Here is a 15,410-nt window from a genome sequence, read left to right as displayed (position 1 = left end):
AAAATGGATCACTGCAAAAACTCAAAATCTTAACAAGAATATTTGTCTTATTTCTAGTTAAAATGTCTCATTTTAGTAAAAAAAAAATCTCATTACACTCATTACACAAGACTCATCATTGGAAAAAACAACAATTTTCACCTGTTTCAAATAGATTTTCACTTAAAATAAATAGAGAAATCTGCCAGTGGAACAAGATTGTTTTGCTTGTAATGAGAAGACAAATCTTGTCCCACTGGCAGATTTTTCTACTTATTTCAAGTGAAAATTTACTTGAAACAGGTGAAAATTGTCAAATAAGTAAATTTTCTGGTGTTATTTTTCTGGTGTTGACTCTAATGTTTAAATAGCAGTAAAACCACATTCATTGATGAAATGACATAAGGGGTGGAAAGGGGGGATGGCAGTTTTACAGGGGGGATGATTTTGACCGTTTTTATTTCAGGAGGGATGCCATCCTCCCTCATCCCCCCTCAATTCGAGTACTGCCTTTTTCTCATTTTCCTATTTGCACATCTTTGACTCCTCTTCTGTTGTCCTAATCCCTTCAAAAAGTACTGGACTTCAGTTTTCAGGTAGATATCCAAAATTAGACACCTAGTCTTCAATGCTATTTTAAAACACTGTCAGTTCTTGAAATATAAAGTTGTATTTTATGATTCATGCCCATATTTCTTCAGAGGTTTTTGCACTTTTTAATATCTAACATGGCTTTAATGCAAATCACCAAAAACGCATCAAAGAAAATGTAAAAATCAGATGAAGTAATGTTTAAAATGCCAGATGACCATTTTGTGTTGTATTAATGTTCAAAATGTTTATGTGCAATCAAATGAGGACCATCCCTGTCCAGCACATCTTGTAATATCTCCTTTTCCCACCACCGGGCACTCTGTTGTGTTTTACACTGAAATAAATGTTCTTCTGAAATGATGTCCTCATGTAGTCAGAGGTGGTGCAGCAACATGGATGGGCCTTAAAACCATAACAAAATTTCACTATTATCACTTATTGACTGTGAGGTACAATCAAATAAAGGTGGCATTTGTTTTGTTTTGTTTTTTCCCCCTCCTGTTGATGTAATTGGGGATATTTTCAATACCCTAACAGTTAAAATTCTTTCAGAGTGACAATAAGAATATTTTATTTCCCACTTTTGCTTATGATGTCCCCGATGTTCCTGAATGTTCGCACATGATATTAGTTACTGCGGCCAAAAGGGGGCGTCAGAACCAAAGAAATAGGTCATGTGACTTGTGCTAAACCTTTTCACAATTTTATAGTTGGACATTAGAGAAAAAAACCTTTATTGAAATGAATTTGAACAAATGTATCATCTTACTTTATTTGTTTTATTAGAACCTTATTGTATGTATTTTACCTGTAGACCTCAAAATAATGATATAGGCCTACTAAATTGTGTTTCGTTGTTAATTCCTAAGATTGATGAAATCAGATATAAGCATAATTAATATTACATTTCATAGTTATCAAGGCTTAAAGAAAATGTAAAAACTTATTCAGAAATGGGGGAAAAGGTCAGCCTCATTTTTATTCTGTTCCAAGCATGATTTAATATTTTATATCTACTCTTTTGGTGGTTCAGTTATTCCTAAATTGCCATTATTACTATCATGTTACTACTCCTTTATTGCTTCTATGTGAGGGTCATCTGGGACATAAGTGAGCTGAAAATGGGATTGTATGTGTGTGTGTGTGTGTGTGTGTGTGTGTGTGTGTGTGTGTGTGTGTGTGTGTGTGTGTGTGTGTGTGTGTGTGCGTGCGTGTGTGTGTGTGTGTGTGTGTGTGTGTGTGTGTGTGTGTGTGTGTGTGTGTGTGTGTCACACATTCAGAGGATAAACCTCAATATCACAGCACAGGTTTATTTTATTCATTTATTTTTAGCTGCTTCATTACCCTATTTGTTCATATTTCGTTTTAATTTTTTAATTAATTTGAATTGTTTATGTAAATAAATTGTTTAGGGACTGAAACTGAACTGAGGATGAGGATTTAAATATTTCACCACAGCAATGCTGATGATGCCAGACAAAACAAAAACAAAACAACGCCTCAGATGTCCCTGTTCTATCCCAGAGTAACTCTCGAGGCGTGTGTAACCATAATCATAACTTTCCAGTGTGTCACTGACGTCGCTCCTCACCTGAATGAAACTTCAACTCCCCGCAGGGACACGCCCCCCGGGGGCGGGGCTTACTGGGGCTTTAAACGGGGCAGTGACGTAGCGGTGTTACCTTTCCGCACGCGGAGCCCGGCAGGAGACGAGAGGAGCGACTGAACTGAGAAATATTACCTGGAAGCAAGAGAGACGCTGCTGCTTCACCATGACTTAACTGTGGAGTCCCCGGGGTAAGTTCTCTTTTACTCACCTTGTTTCCAAAGAGACTTATCTTCGAGTAATTTTATTTTTCTATACTTCTCTTTGTTACAACTCTGCTATAAATATCTCAGGGTGAGATTTTACATTGACTAACAGCTGAAATGTAGGTGGAAATATTGTTAAATAAAGTAAAAATCAGTGGAATGACAGTTTTCTTCAAAAGTACTATATATATGTTAACCCTATAATGCCGGATATCTCATATTTGATACATGATTTTCTGAGACCTCTGTACCACCTCCATAATTCAAAAAGAATGGGGAAAAAACTGAATTATGCAAATTATTCATGATGATACAAAATAAATGTACAAACTTGTAGACACAAATAACATACAATACAAGTTTCAAACAAAACAATACGATTTTCTGTGTCTTTGTCAGACTTAAAAGAGTTAATACAGTGTGTCACGAGATTACTACTCATAAGTAGAGTCCAAAGATATGCAACAATTTATTAGACATTTATAATAAACTATTTGAAACCAGTCTTTTATGCTTGTGACCCTTCCTAGTTTAGGATGTAGATATTTTTTATGTTGACAAAGGGGATATTTCCACCTTTGCAAATTAAGATCCTGTAAACACAAGTGTGCATCACTTTTCATGTAAAAGAAATGACATTGTGTCAGACTATAAGATAATAAAAAAGCAAGCACTCAACAGAAAAAATCACTCAAAAGCTGAATTAAAAAAAAATCTAAATAAATATCAAATATTAACACCTGACTCCAGATTAGCTTCTGTTCATGACCACATTTTTTCATTTTTGCTTTTTGCGTTGCATTCCAGTGACTCACTCCTTTTTGGCTTTAAAGCTCGCCTTTGTCTTTTCCCTGAAGTTTCCATCAGGCTCTGTTTGGCAGGAATGTGGCTCAGGAACTCGTGGTTTTGGCTCCGGGAGCCTGTTTTACAGCTACCTGTTCTGTTCTGGGTCAACTGGTCCGTCAGGTGTTTCTGTCTGCTGGGATGCTGCTGGGCAACAGCCTGGAAGAAACTGCGTACATACACTCACTCTGACTTATTTATACTCTTATTGTACTTCTTTGTGAAGTTTCACACCATGTCGATGCAATTCTTAGACTTTAATTTATAGTTTTACACCTGTCTGCTTGATTTATATTTGGTACTGCTTTTTTCTTTTGTGCCTTATTTCCTGTCTTATTTTGTAGATCCTGCTTCCTCTTCCTCATTCCTTTTGCTTCCCTTTTCACACCTGTACTGATTGCCACACCTATTTGACGTATTTAATCACCTTCCACTCTATTTACACTTCTACACGTCCTTTACTCTGTGTCAGATCTTTGTTTTCCATCTTCTCTGTTTCCTGCTTCTCTTCTTAGTCCTAAAAATGTCATTGCATTTTCTCATAGCTCTGTGCATTTTCAGTTTGTCTTTTGATAAGAAGTTAATCCAGTAATTTTCACATCAACCACATCCTACCACACCATACCTGACATACCCATGTCCTTCGTTACATTTGGAAGGGAAACAATGTACTTTGTACATCTGTCCAACAGAGAATTATATAGATTTTACATGCTGAGATAAGATTATATATTAGAGCATACTGTTAAAGATTAAACCAATACCGTTTTGAGACTTTTCCCCATTAAACCTGTTTTGATTTAACTGCTTTTCCCATGTAAAAATTGTCCAACTGGTTGTAAAAAATTAGTACAGGTGGTTGGAAGATGATTAGATATATATTACAAAACATTGCAAGCACCTCTGACAGCAACCCTCTTCTATTTTTCATCAAAATGAATAATACTTGATTTAAATATGTCGTATAAAAATACATTTAAAAGCTATGATCTAGCAGCCCTTCAGCTTAACCTTTTCTCTGTAAAACTGAGCTCAAAACTCTAATTCAAGGTACATTAAGAGGTGCTTTTAAAGCATTTTTGAAAATGTTTTTCCACCTCTATTCTCAAGACCTGCATAACTTATCAGCTTTCATTCACCTTCATCAACCACGTGACCTCTAGTTCAGCTTGAGTTAAGCTCGATCTCATCTGAAGCCAACAGGATATTGTCCTCTGACATCTCATCCCTCCTTTGTGTTTGCAAAAATCTCACAGAGAAGAAGATTAGATGATTGTCCAGAACAAACCCAGACATGAGCCTGGTTTTGTCCTGAAGCCGCGCATGAACACCAGGACCTTTCACTGGACGCCCAGATGCCAGCTGACCTTTGACTCCTGCTCACCATGGATGTCCGTCTCCAGGGCAACTCTCATCTCCATTACGGTGTCAACGGAGGAGCCCATCGAAACTCCAGACATGTAGTGAGTATTGACATATATAATTGTCATGTAGAACCTTCTACTGCAGTTCAACACACCGATCTCTTCAGCTGGACGACCTCCTCCTGGAACGTCTTATGCACATTTAAACATTTGTTTCTCCCTCTTGTACTTTTAGACATATTTAGGTGTAATTCTAAAGGCGTTGAGTTTTTGAGGACGTGTATAAGGGATGTTTGCATGTCCTGCCTCTTTTTGTTGCATGCTGACAGCTCTGTTCCTCGGTAGCTATAAACAGGTTGTCTGCAGCTCATATCCATGAAGCCTGTGATTTTTCAAGCAGGAGAAGAAAACCCAATGTTTTATCCTCTTCACAACCCGTCTCTGTCTTGGTTGATTCCAGTTTCTGTTTTTGTTGTTTTTTGGGACAGAACACTAAAGAATGTAGTCTGGGGTAAAATACACTACACAGATTGTGGTTGCACAGAGCAGACATGCTATATACAGTTTATGCGTTTAGAAACGGATAAACAAGCAACAAAGGAGAACAGGAGCATCAAAACAGAGTTCCTGTTGGCTAGACAAGCTAGTTCCATACTACAAGTGAAAGGGATTGTATTTGTAACTTGTTCCTCGAGACATGTGTAACAAATGCAAATGCAAATAAATTGTTTCTCTTTTAAGGAAAACAATTATATTTTTTGTACAAAGTACATCAATTCAATTCAATTATTTAATTTTGAGTCATCAATGAATTTTTTTAACTGACCTTAGCTCACAGATGGGTAAACAGGTAGTTTTTGGCAGGAAAACATTAATTTACAGTCATTTTATTCATCATTGTGTCTTGTTTTTTTGAAAAATACAATAATGCCACTCAGTGTATCAGATGAAAAACCGATTATTTTTGCTGTTTCGTACTCAGACTCAGTGTTGTGCTAAAACAATGCAATCAGTCATCGAAGACGGTGAAAAATCACACCTGCTTAACAAACTAATCCCTTCCTATGCCCTGGGAATGATATTCATCTTCAAGACACAACACAGCCGAACCGGTTCAGCTGCAGTTTTCTAGGTCCTGAGCTGCTTCATCACAATAGACATCATTGATTCAGCTGAAACCAGCAGATCAGTGCTGATCTCTCACCAGTTTCAGCTGGTTGTTGCTGCAGGTGTCTCTGTGTGTCTGTTTGTGTGAAGCAAAGCAAAGTACTGTGTAACCTTGTGGTGGTTTTCATAACACTGATGTCAGCAACAAACCCTGTTTGCCGTGTCAACCACAAGCTCAAGGTCATTACCTTGAAATATCCTTGAAATTAGCAGTTCCTTTGGTCCGACGGGTGCATGATGTGAGTCCAACTCAGCTTGTGATTAAAACACTTCACCATCAAACACCAAATAATTTTTTTTACTCATGAAAGCACAAGATTTCCATTAAATCGTAGATTTGATTCAGCAGTTTAGTTGTAATTGTGTTGTTGTTACCATTGAGAAGCACCAAGTTTGATAAGAAAATGATTATTCACGATTATTAAAGAAATATTTTCTTAAACCCAACAACTAACCAGCTACATGAAGGGGTAAAAAGCTGACTACAATACGAATACAAATAACCTACAGTGTATTTCCGAGAGCATATAAGAAACAGCTATCTTTTGGGTCCATGATGATGTATTATCCAATACAATCTTTTCAGCTAATTGATTGCTCAGTCATTGTTTTTGTTTTTAAATTAAAGCACTTGAAGGCACGCTGAGGTATTTCTGGATGTGTAAAGTCCATTGATATTTGAAAACATCAACAAAACACTGGAAGGAGAGTGTAGCCTCTCCCTCCAGTGCTTCCTGAGAAAACGCCTCATCACGAACTTCCTCAAGCCTCCACCTTCCCCACGTTATGCAAAAGCCCTCCTCCTATCTGTGATTGGCCGGAGACACGCTTGTTATGGTTTGGGAGATAGGCTGGCTCCGTTCTGTTTTCAGTTTATGCAGCTACTGCTGTGTAGGAAAACTGGATTTTATTTATTTATCTACTTTTAAAGTTTACTCCTGAGATGAATAGCTATCGGTTGGTCTGAAGATATTTACTGAATTTGACAAAAAGTGTTGTGGATTAGAAATCCCCATACCTCCTTACCTAACCTTTAAATCAATGTGGTTTCAGAAACAAAACATTGGAAATTGTCAACATTTGCATGTTTTGACCCTAACTACACAAGAACTGTGTAAATAGTCAAATAGCTGTTTACACACATTTAATTTGAGTCTTAATGAGTTAAGTCAAGCCTTAAATGAAGGTTACAATCATGAAATATGTATTTACTTAAAGTTGACATGTTTGTCTGTATACTTTCTAATAAACCTGGCCAGAGTTTCAAATAATGATGATGCAGCTCGTCTTCTGAGTGCTGCCTCTTATCATGTTTCCACAAGCCGGCCAGAAGGAAGTGGGCTTTCAGAGATGGGATCTTAAAGTTACATGTTTTTATTTTCCAGAGGGTTGTTTAGCCGTGGAGTATCAGGATGAAGAGATATAGAAATATAGTGGAAATGAGGTTCATAGGCCCACTTCAAACAGGTTGAGCTGCAAAAACATGTTGGCAGAATGCAGCTGTTTTCCTTTGTGGTTGAGTCCTTCTCCCATCACTGCTTGTTTTTAGGACCATTACACATTTTTGTGGGTTACTTCCTATTATCCACAGCAATGTGGTTTGGAGTAGTGAGTAGTCATGTATTGTTGTTACTGGATGTCCTTCTGTGTCACTGTTCAGTGATGTGAAGCTGGGCATGTCGTTATAGTGTGAGGCAAAGATGGGGAGAGGCAAGGAGGGAGGGGCAGAAAAATGTAACAGAGGAGAGGGGGATCTGAGCTAAATATAGACTGGGAAAATAAGTTTGGAGGCTTTGAATGTTGGAACAAAGAAGCTTATGTTCACTCTGCGCACAGGCTTCATGAGAGTTTGCAGAGGGTTGCAACATGGGGTTCAATTGTGCAGAAAATTTCTGGTTCTAAATATTCTTCAATGTAAAGCAAGTGCACGTGATAGACCCAGAGGGTTCCCTATAATTTATCTACTTTCACCTGGTCCCTTTAGGAAGATGATGCACTGAGATTTCTGAGCCAGGAGGAGCAGGAGTGCCTCCAGTTCTTTGAGGAGACCATCGACTCGCTGGAGGAAAGTCTGGAGGAGGATAACAGGAGGACTTTACATGTGAAGCCCCCTGAGAGCAGCTGCTATCCTGCCTCAGGGGTCCATGGTCTCCATACCTCAAGTCTGAACCCTGGGGTAACTCTGTCCTCTCACCAGGACATTATAGACCTGGTCCACCCAGAACCAGACTTGGTGCAGACCAAAGAACGGATGTTCAACCCCAACAACCCAGGTAGTGAACGGCAGTGTTTCTTCTATGTATGTAGTAGCTGTTAGGCATTGGTAGAGTTATGTGTTGAAGAAACCCGCCCTCTATTTTGTGTTTTATTTATCCAGAAGTTTTATGTAGTAAGAGCAGATAAGTAAGTAGCAGATAAGTAAGAGATCCAACAAATCCATTATTCCTTCAGTTAAATTTGTTGAAATTTCATGAACTAGTAGACCATAGTATTCTGCAAATTATGTTTAAAGCTCATAAAAGAACTTTACCAATCAACATTCAGAAAAGATTTGAAAAAATAAAAAGCAAGTATAACTTAAAAGGAACAGAGATTTTTATAAAACCAAGATGCAGGACAAAATTGATGGAACGTTGTGTTTCCGTGAAAGGAATCAATTTATGGAACAATCTGAACAAAGAAAACAAAGAATCCAAATCAAACATTACATTCAAAAGAACAATTAAAGCCTGTATGTTAAGGAAATATAACGAAAAATGTTGAGTTTGATTGACATACCCGTAGGCGGTGGTAATTTTATTTAATGTTATTTTAATTTTATTTTAGTTGTTTTTATTCACTTAGTTGTTTTTTTTTATTTATTTTTTTTATTTTTTATTATTATTAATTTATGTTATTTGTGAAAGGGGCAGATCAGATAAGATTCTTCTTCTTTCTGCTCCCTTTTCATTCATAAGTTAGGAACATTTGTGTTTGTATTAAATTGTTTTGTTTTTTGAATGAAATAAAGAATAAAATGAAAAAATGAAATGAATAATGAAAATATCTAAACTTACAGCTGATTTTTTTTTTTAAATTTCCCTGTTCCTCACACAGATTTTCAACTTTTGTTGCCAAATCCCGAAAGCCACTTAGAGGTAAAGCCCAAGCATGACTCTTCAGAGTACAACCCTCCGCTACCAAGTGGAAGCTATGGATCGACAGACAGCCATTCTTCCTACCATCCCCCCGGCAGCATCCCCACGCCTGTCTTGATCGCCCAGAAGATAGCTGAGAACCAGGCAGGCGGAACCTCAAACTTCCATCCATCGTCTATGCTTCATCGTCTCAGTCTGGACTCAGAAAAACTACCGGGCGACACTACAGATGATCCAGTGAAAAAGGGTCCTCCTACCGCTGCTAAACCCCCCCGCTTCCCTGCAAACATTAATGTGATCCACAGCGGCAGGGACAACCAGAGACAGAATGCTGCTAATGTGAACATCCTTGAGAGACGGGAGCAGATGCTGTCAAACCTGTCTGGTTCAAATCACCCTCTGCTGCAGGAAAACCCTCAGCAAGCTGTGAAACAGAACACTCGAAACACTCCTACTCGTAGTATTTCTTTTAAGGATCCTACACCGGACAAATCCAGGATGGAGGCCCTCTCTAAGCTGGGACTAAATAGAAGTAGAGCCATGTCTGGAGGTATTTCCCTCCAAATCACACCCAACAGCACCTCACTGGATACCCCCAAAGCTCTAGACACCAGTCCCAATTCTCTGGGTGCCAATTTCTCACAGACAACACAAATCAATTTACCAAAACCCAATGTTACAGTAACACCTCCGACCCACATTCATGTTGACAGAAAACCAGAGATTCTGCAGACGCACTCCCTCAGGAGTTATGAGGATAGAAGCTCACAGCTGAGTCCATCATCTCCAGCATTTAACCAAAAAAGACCCTCCGCACCTCCGGTGGAAACCAGGGCCCCCACCCCCCCTCAGGCTGAGGTGTCATCATTGGAGTTTAACAACTACGGAGGGAAATCCATTGTGGTTAACCCCTCGGTTTCCTCGAAGAGTGAACCTGTATCCACTCCAAGTAGCCATGAACCCAAAATCCTCCCACCTTCACTCTCTAACCCCACAGAGCATAACGTGTACGGGGGGAAATCAAAGGTCCTGAGCGTTGCACCCGTAGTCACGCACAGGTCCAACCTTCCTGACATCCTCAGCTCTCATATCGACAAGACTCAAGTCATGGTGGCCAAACCGGAGCTGCTACCTCCAGAGCTCAACAGCTACGGAGGAAAGAGTCTCAGCTTTAGCTCCGCCACCGCAGTCAGCCACGCTTCAGGCAACACGGCCACAAGTTTCAGGAGTCCAGCCCCCGCTCCAGCTCCTAGACCTCCTCGGCACTCCTACCACGGCCAACTGGCTCCCCCGAGAACAGCAGCACGGGCCCCGTCTCCGGAGCACAAACGCAGGTCCAACTCCATGTTCCGCCCCCAAGGTATCACTGTGCAGTTTTCCGGACGGGGGGGCATGAACGAATCCCGCAGGGAGGCACTACGAAAATTGGGACTGCTTAAAGACTGATGAGCTTTTTTTTCCAGATTTGAGCTTCGTTCACACACCAGCCACATTGTGCACTTGTGATTTGAGGAAGAGTTTGTTTTTCTCAGCAAGAACAGAAAACACACACACACACAGATCTGACTGAGGCAGAATGAGGACAGCTCAGGATGGAAGCCATCTCTCCACTGATCAGTGACACTTAACACTGATACTTCAGTGTTACCAGTTGATTTTTTTTCTCTGGATAAAAATCAGATATAGGTCACTCCATCCAGGGAGCGTGAACGCAGTCTTTCGCTCCCGACTCTACTTGCTGAACCAGAATGTCCTACGTCTCTCTGCTGGTGACTGTGGTATGTGAGAAGAGGCATGGCTAGAGACAGACCAGCTTTCACAGAGGACGAATGGCGCTGGGTACTCGACAGACCGGCGGAGCCACTTCTCCTCTTCTACCATAAAAAAGGGGGAAACTACCAAGCTTTTTCACACTAACCTTTGTTTTTTTCTTCACAAAAGCGTTAAGATGTGAAAACTGCTCTGTGTTAAGCGCCATGCAAGACACTGCATACCTCAGCAATAGATCATGTAGATTGAAATGTTACTAAAAAAGAGCAACTTCTTTTAGGGTTCAAGTGTTGTTTTCTGTTGTGTCTCATGTTTATTTGCTACAAGAAAAAGTTGATTGTGAATAGTTTAACATGGGAAAAGGGAAATGACCCTGTCTGTCCACACCAGGAGGCTGTACGTGGGATTGAGTCAGAGCTTCAAAGATTCAGCGATTCTCTTTGTAAATGTCCAGATTACAGGTTACATTCTGTTTTACATTCTGGTGAGACTGGATTATCCACCTACCTCCATCCCTACCCCGCAGATACCCCAGGAGCTTGGGATGTTACGTAAAACACAAGACTTACAAGGTAGCGCCTTACATTTTTGGATTTGAATTTTACTTTTGGCCAGGCCCTTAGTTATGATGCCATTTTAGCTTTTAAATGAGTTTGTGCTTAAACAGTGGAGAAACATGTTGGATTATTGGTCGCAGGAATGTTTCCTTTGTAGTCAGTAGATTAAAGGAAGAAGGACTGCAATAAATTAATATTCCCTGGTTTAAATGCATCTATTTAGCTATGAAATAAGGTCACCAGAAACTATTGCACTTATAAAGATTAAGGTAGAAGGTAGTTTACTTACTTAAATTGGGATTTGCACAAAAATGTGCGTTTAAAAGGTTAGGAACCAAAAAGAAAAATCTGAATTTATCATCTAATCATTTAAAAAGTAATATTGAGTTTACTAAGACTAAATATGGATATGAGGGAAAACAGAACAAATTGTCACTGAGATCTTTGTTGCAGCAGCTGTCAGGAAGCTGAGATGAGTATCCACATGTACGCTGTGAACCTTCAGTCCCTCTGTTACATGGGAACGGGTTCTGTTTTTGTTTAAAGGCTTTTACAAGACTTATTACTTATTATTACTGTGTTTAAAAGTTTAGAAAGGTTTAAAGCACTTTTCTGTAGAGCGGTTTTTATTATCTTTAAAGTTGAATAACAGAAGAGCCAACAAACAAAACACAGAGTTTGATAAGTATCTCCGTTGGTACCTTGAAATCCAACGTCCTGGAGTAACAGCGCTGCAGACGTGCGTTCAGTGTTTTTTTTTTTAGTGGGATGTGGATCTTAGATGAGCTGGAGGATATTTTTACTCCACGGACAAACCTCCCACACCAAACCACAGACTTGTGGAGTGGGCTTGTGGGTTTGTGAGAACTTTAAAACTGCTTTTTAAGGGATGGGCATTATACAAAACACCAGCGGTAAAACCACACGGTCTGGAAATATACCCCGGGTTTCTTATACGTTTCTATCAAGCTGTTGTCAATAGATTTGCTGTTTCTGACTTTTGCAAGTGTGTTATTTAACACGTGTGTGTGTGTGTGTGTGTGTGTGTGTGTGTGTGTGTGTGTGTGTGTGTGTGTGTGTGTGTGTGTGTGTGTGTGTGTGTGTGTGTGTGTGTGTGTGTGTGTGTGTGTGTGTGTGTGTGTGTGTGTGTGTGTGTGTGTGTGTGTGGACTCCGGCCTTTGTAGTTCATCTACAGTAACTTTTGAAGTATATTTAGTAAACTTTGTTTACAGACTCCGGTTCTCTGTAGTTAACCTACAGTTATTTTGAAGTATCTAATGGTGCATACATACAGTATACTGTATAACCTTGTTTTATTTTGTATCATACGCCTTATGTTATGAGGAAATACTCCTGTAAAAATGGTCTAAAAACAAGATTTAAAAAAAAAAGTGCCTTAATATGTGGTAAAAGGGTTAACCATGTGAAAATAGCTCTGACAGCACGACAGCCTGGTCGACTTTCTGACTACTGAAATGTCAACATCATATACTTTATATATCCTTTAACCTTGTCTGAATGTGTAACTTCTGTCACTCATTAAACACAAAACTACAACACAAATCTGCTTGTTTTTCTTTATTAACTGGACGTAAGGCATGAGCAGCTACAGTTCAATGATTCACCTGAGTGGGGAATGTTTCACCTGAGTGGAAATTTCAACTCATAAAGTTTATCTAATGCTACACCATGTTGTCTACATGTTGTGACAGTTTAAAACTTAAGGAATGTTAATAAGCTAAATACAAAAGCTGGATGGATGATTCATTTAAAGCCACAGTTAGTGGCTGATGAGTTTATCTTAAAAAGAAATAAGGGAAGCTGTTAGCATATCATATTTGTTTAGGGAAAACATAATTTAACCAATCGGCAGGTTTTAACAGGGTTGACATTGATTATTTTGACCAAGTTTGGGTGTTTTTTTTTTTAAGCGAAATGCAAAAATAGCATTTTTCCTCATCGTTATGATGGTTTTTAGTCTTAAACTGCCTTACATTATTGGACAAATTAAGACTTTTTAAAAAGGAAGACTTCACAGTTGTGTATAAAATGTGGATTTCAGTAGTAAAAAAACCAAACAAAAGTCCAGTTTATCACAAAAGTGTACTGGAAGTTAATTTATTTGAATCATAGTTTTTATATGGATTAAACACCTATGCTGTGAAGCATTTGGAGAGGGGGGTTGGATGTATCCCACCATTCTTAAACAAAGCCCGGTGCCGTTTCCCTGTAACACAGGCACTCTCGTGTTAAACTGCAACACTAAAATCCTCCGAAACGGCAGGTTGTTACTGAAGAATTCTCATTCTTGAACATGAAAGCATAACCAGTTTCCTACAACGAACTGAGTTTTAGTCACACCCAATGTTTTAAACCAGGCTTTCCCTCATTGATGTTGAGATATTTCGTCCCTTGCTGTGTGCATATTGAACAAACGTGACCATGTTGACAGCCTGGTTGTTCCATTAAACCACCTCAAAGTAATTACCGTATAAGTGTTTTCAGGTACCTTACAAGGTATCTTATTGATCAGACTTGTATTCAGAGTACAGAACATGGTCAAAGTTTATCAACGAAATCAGTAACTAGTGTGGCTGTTGTGGTGTGTTCAAGCCTTATTAAAAGATTTGTCATTTATCTTACTTCTGGCTCCAAACATCTTGCATCATTTGCATTTTGATTGTGTTTCCAATAACTTAGCCTGGAAAAAGGCATAATACCAACACTAGATGCTTGGAAAATATAGCTACTGTACTTTTACCTGCAGGGAGATCCGCAGCCCAGTCCCTTCAATGTGCTGAGTACGTGTGTATTTGTTATACAGAAAACATTTACACCTGCTGTGATCATGGTGGTCCAACGTTTTCTGCCAGCATGACTGTACACCGGTTTGGGATCAATCTGCATATTGCAAACAATAGCCAATCCCTCCCCAGGACTATGATGGCTGGGAAAAATGGTGTAGAGCCAGTGATTCGTGTTGACATTGAACCTTGAAATGGAAACCACAGCATTCGTGTTGTACCGAAGACATGGAGGAAGGTTATAGAGGGCACCCTTTAGTGTATTAATAAATAAATCATTCTAAAGTATTTAAAATAAAACAATTATGTCCAGGACTTCAGGACAAACCCTGGACTGGGTGGAGAGAATAACACCCCACTTGCAACGCCTCAGATCACAGAGAGGCCGGAGGGAGGATCTCTGCTCAGATTGCTGCCTCAGGATCCCAAAGTTAAATGTGGCATAAAATGGACTGATGGATAAATTTTCTATCCATAAAATGCTCTAAATATTGAACATTGAAACTTTACCTCACAGAAAAGCAAGCATTATGCAATTCATGCAAAATCAGGAGCAACTGAGGCGTTATTTTTATCTCCTCATTGAGACATAAACTGATTTCTTGATATAACTGAAACGTTGCATTAACCGAGTAGCTGCCATGTTTGCTCAAAAACACATTTGCCACTGTGATGGTCACCTATTTATGTTGGAGGGATTTGGAGAAATGAGCCATTTCTTTCGTGAATCCTGGTTTCCCTCTCTTCAGAACTGGGGAAAGTGCAGGATCCTAGTTCCCCGAACTGAACCCACATTATCATACACTTGAGGAATCATAAAGGCCATTTTCATAGATTAAGCAATAATTGCTTATTTGAGAATAGCAGGGAAAACAATCATAGCCCTGGTACACTTCATCAGTGAAATGTTACTTTACTTACTTTTACTGCTGATGAGGGAGTGAAACTTTTACCTTGTAGGGCAGATGTGATTAAGTAACAAAGAGCAGGAGAGAGGAAGACGTCCTCTAAACAAAGGACTGACACAGGAGCTGGTGCTTTTAGTCCCTGCAAACAGCCACCTTAAAAGAAAAGGATGGAGGATGGAGGACGATTTGGACTTTAGTATTCACGCGTCTGAAGATGGTGTAACAGGATGTTTCTACTTGTCGAACCGGGAAAAAAAACTGTAACTTCAAAAAGATGGCAATGTAATACATGTAATATAGCTCTCCTATCCAATCTCACTCTAATATAATGCTTGTGGATTGAATGTGCATGCAAAAATGCAAACGTACTGGAGCTTAGAGTCCAAAGGGAGCCTCCCCCCACAACAGTTTAGTCCTGCCATGTCAGGCATTGCTCCTCATACGCAGCTTTCAGAGGAAAGTTGTGGCAGGAAAT

General features: G+C 39.4%; 1 protein-coding gene across 1 annotated transcript; it reads left to right on the top strand.

Annotated features, from left to right (window-relative positions):
- Positions 1-2,262: 2,262 nt before the first annotated feature.
- Positions 2,263-12,780, top strand: LOC133424120 (proline and serine-rich protein 2). The gene is made up of 4 exons (XM_061714551.1): positions 2,263-2,370; positions 4,485-4,691; positions 7,744-8,032; positions 8,856-12,780. Exons 2-4 carry the CDS (start codon positions 4,614-4,616, stop codon positions 10,340-10,342), a joined length of 1,854 nt encoding a protein of 617 aa, XP_061570535.1. The 5' UTR covers positions 2,263-2,370; positions 4,485-4,613; the 3' UTR covers positions 10,343-12,780.
- Positions 12,781-15,410: the final 2,630 nt, after the last annotated feature.

This window comes from Cololabis saira, chromosome 23 (assembly GCF_033807715.1).
Source record: "Cololabis saira isolate AMF1-May2022 chromosome 23, fColSai1.1, whole genome shotgun sequence".
Lineage (NCBI taxonomy): Eukaryota > Metazoa > Chordata > Actinopteri > Beloniformes > Belonidae > Cololabis > Cololabis saira.
This window is presented reverse-complemented; position numbering and strand designations above follow the sequence as displayed.

What these genes read in the sequence shown, in the direction of transcription:
- LOC133424120 (XM_061714551.1), top strand. Translation starts at nt 4,614, where the DNA reads ATGGATGTCCGTCTCCAGGGCAACTCTCATCTCCATTACGGTGTCAAC. An exon ending in ATCGAAACTCCAGACATGTA is followed by an intron (nt 4,692 to 7,743) that starts GTGAGTATTGAC and finishes TGGTCCCTTTAG; the next exon opens with GAAGATGATGCACTGAGATT. An exon ending in GTTCAACCCCAACAACCCAG is followed by an intron (nt 8,033 to 8,855) that starts GTAGTGAACGGC and finishes TTCCTCACACAG; the next exon opens with ATTTTCAACTTTTGTTGCCA.